Source organism: Alligator sinensis, unplaced genomic scaffold (assembly GCF_000455745.1).
Source record: "Alligator sinensis unplaced genomic scaffold, ASM45574v1 scaffold1704_1, whole genome shotgun sequence".
In the NCBI taxonomy this organism is placed as follows: domain Eukaryota; kingdom Metazoa; phylum Chordata; order Crocodylia; family Alligatoridae; genus Alligator; species Alligator sinensis.
This window is the reverse complement of record NW_005843413.1, coordinates 22,796-24,235: the sequence shown is the minus strand read 5'-3', so window position 1 is coordinate 24,235 and position 1,440 is coordinate 22,796. Positions and strand designations below refer to the sequence as shown.

Here is a 1,440-nt window from a genome sequence, read left to right as displayed (position 1 = left end):
GGGGCGGGAGCGCGGATGCCCGGGCTCTGGGACGTGGGGGGCGCGGGCTCCGCAGCTCCAGGCTGGAGGGTCTGCGCGGGGCCGGGGGGCTCCTCATGCCCTTCTCACCCCTCTCTCTTCCTCCTCCAGGTGCGCACGTGACCTACGCACAGACAGGTGAGCATGCGGGCTGGGACGGCGGACGGAGACCCCAGGCGTCCGGGCTCCCCAACCCCCCGCAGCGCCCAAGGACCCCCCCGTGCCCTGCCTCGGTCTGTCCGCGTTGGCTCCACGGGGCCGGGAGTGTCCCCAGGGCCTGGGCGCCGGGGTGCTGTGGGGAGGGCTGGAGCAGGGGCCCGGGCCGGACGCCAGGGGCCCGGCTGACACGCTCTCCGCAGGCACGTGCGGGACGCCGGCGGTGGTGGGCCGCATCGTGGGCGGCGTGGCGGCGGCAGCGGGGCAGTGGCCGTGGCAGGCCAGCCTGGCGGTCAGCGGGCAGCACGTCTGCGGCGGGTCGCTGGTGGCGCCCAGCTGGGTGCTCACAGCCGCCCACTGCTTCCCCAAGTGAGTTGGGTCCTGGCCCCCATACTGCCCCCCACCCAGGGAGATTCTCCCAGGGGCCCAGGCATCTGGGCCCCTTCTTTTCCCTGCCTTTATCCTTATTCACTGCTGTACGAGGTGCGTTTCCCAGCCCCTGTACTGCGGCGGGGGATTCTCCCCAAGTCCTGCCCCCCCTCCCCCCCTCTCACACTTCTCCCTTTCGCCCTCCCAACCCTGGTCTATGTGCAATGCCCTGTATGGTGTTTCCTAGCCCCTACACTGCAAGGGTGGGGAGTCTCCGTGTATCCTCCCAAAGAACTCTGGCATGCCCAGGGTCCCAGCCCCCCTCATCCCAGCCAAATCCCAAATCCCTTGTTTCTGCTCCTGTTCTTTCATGGTGTGTTTCCTAGCCCCTATACTGTAAGGAGGGTGTGCGATTCTCCATAAATCCCACCCCACTCCCAAGCATCTGGCCTCCCCCATCTCCCAGGGAACCCAAGTGTCCTGGGTCCTCTCACCCCCCTTACTCAAGTCCAGCTGTTATCTGTATTTGCTTCCCAGCGTGGCTTGTTTCCTAGTCCCCATACTGCAAAGGGTGATTCACCATAAATCCTGCCCTGCCCTGCCCCCTGGGAGACGGGGAAGCCCAGGCTCCTCCAGGCTCAGGTGTCCTGGCTTCCTCCACCCCCGTTACTCAGTCCCAGCCCTTGTCGATATTTGGTGCCCAGCACAGTGTTTCCTAGCTCCTATACTGTGAAGGGTGATTCTCCATAAATCCCCCCAACCTGCCAGAGAACCTAGGTGTCCTGGTTTTTCCCGCTTCCTTTACTTGGTCCCAGCCCTTGTCTATAGTTGGTGCCCAGCATGGTGCATTTCCTATCCCCTATACTGCAAGGGGGAGGGGGGGTGACTCTCCATAAC

The 1,440-nt window shown here is 64.8% G+C and overlaps 1 protein-coding gene across 1 annotated transcript in view; it reads left to right on the top strand.

Moving 5' to 3' along the window:
• LOC102385254 (prostasin-like) overlaps window positions 1-1,440 on the top strand; it is a gene marked incomplete at its 3' end in the record, with an annotated part of 6,046 nt that overhangs the window by 1,170 nt on the left and 3,436 nt on the right. The window contains exons 2-3 of the mRNA XM_025195144.1: window positions 130-156; window positions 378-543. Coding sequence (XP_025050929.1) covers window positions 130-156; window positions 378-543 — 193 coding nt within the window. The remainder of the gene's footprint in view (window positions 1-129; window positions 157-377; window positions 544-1,440) is intronic.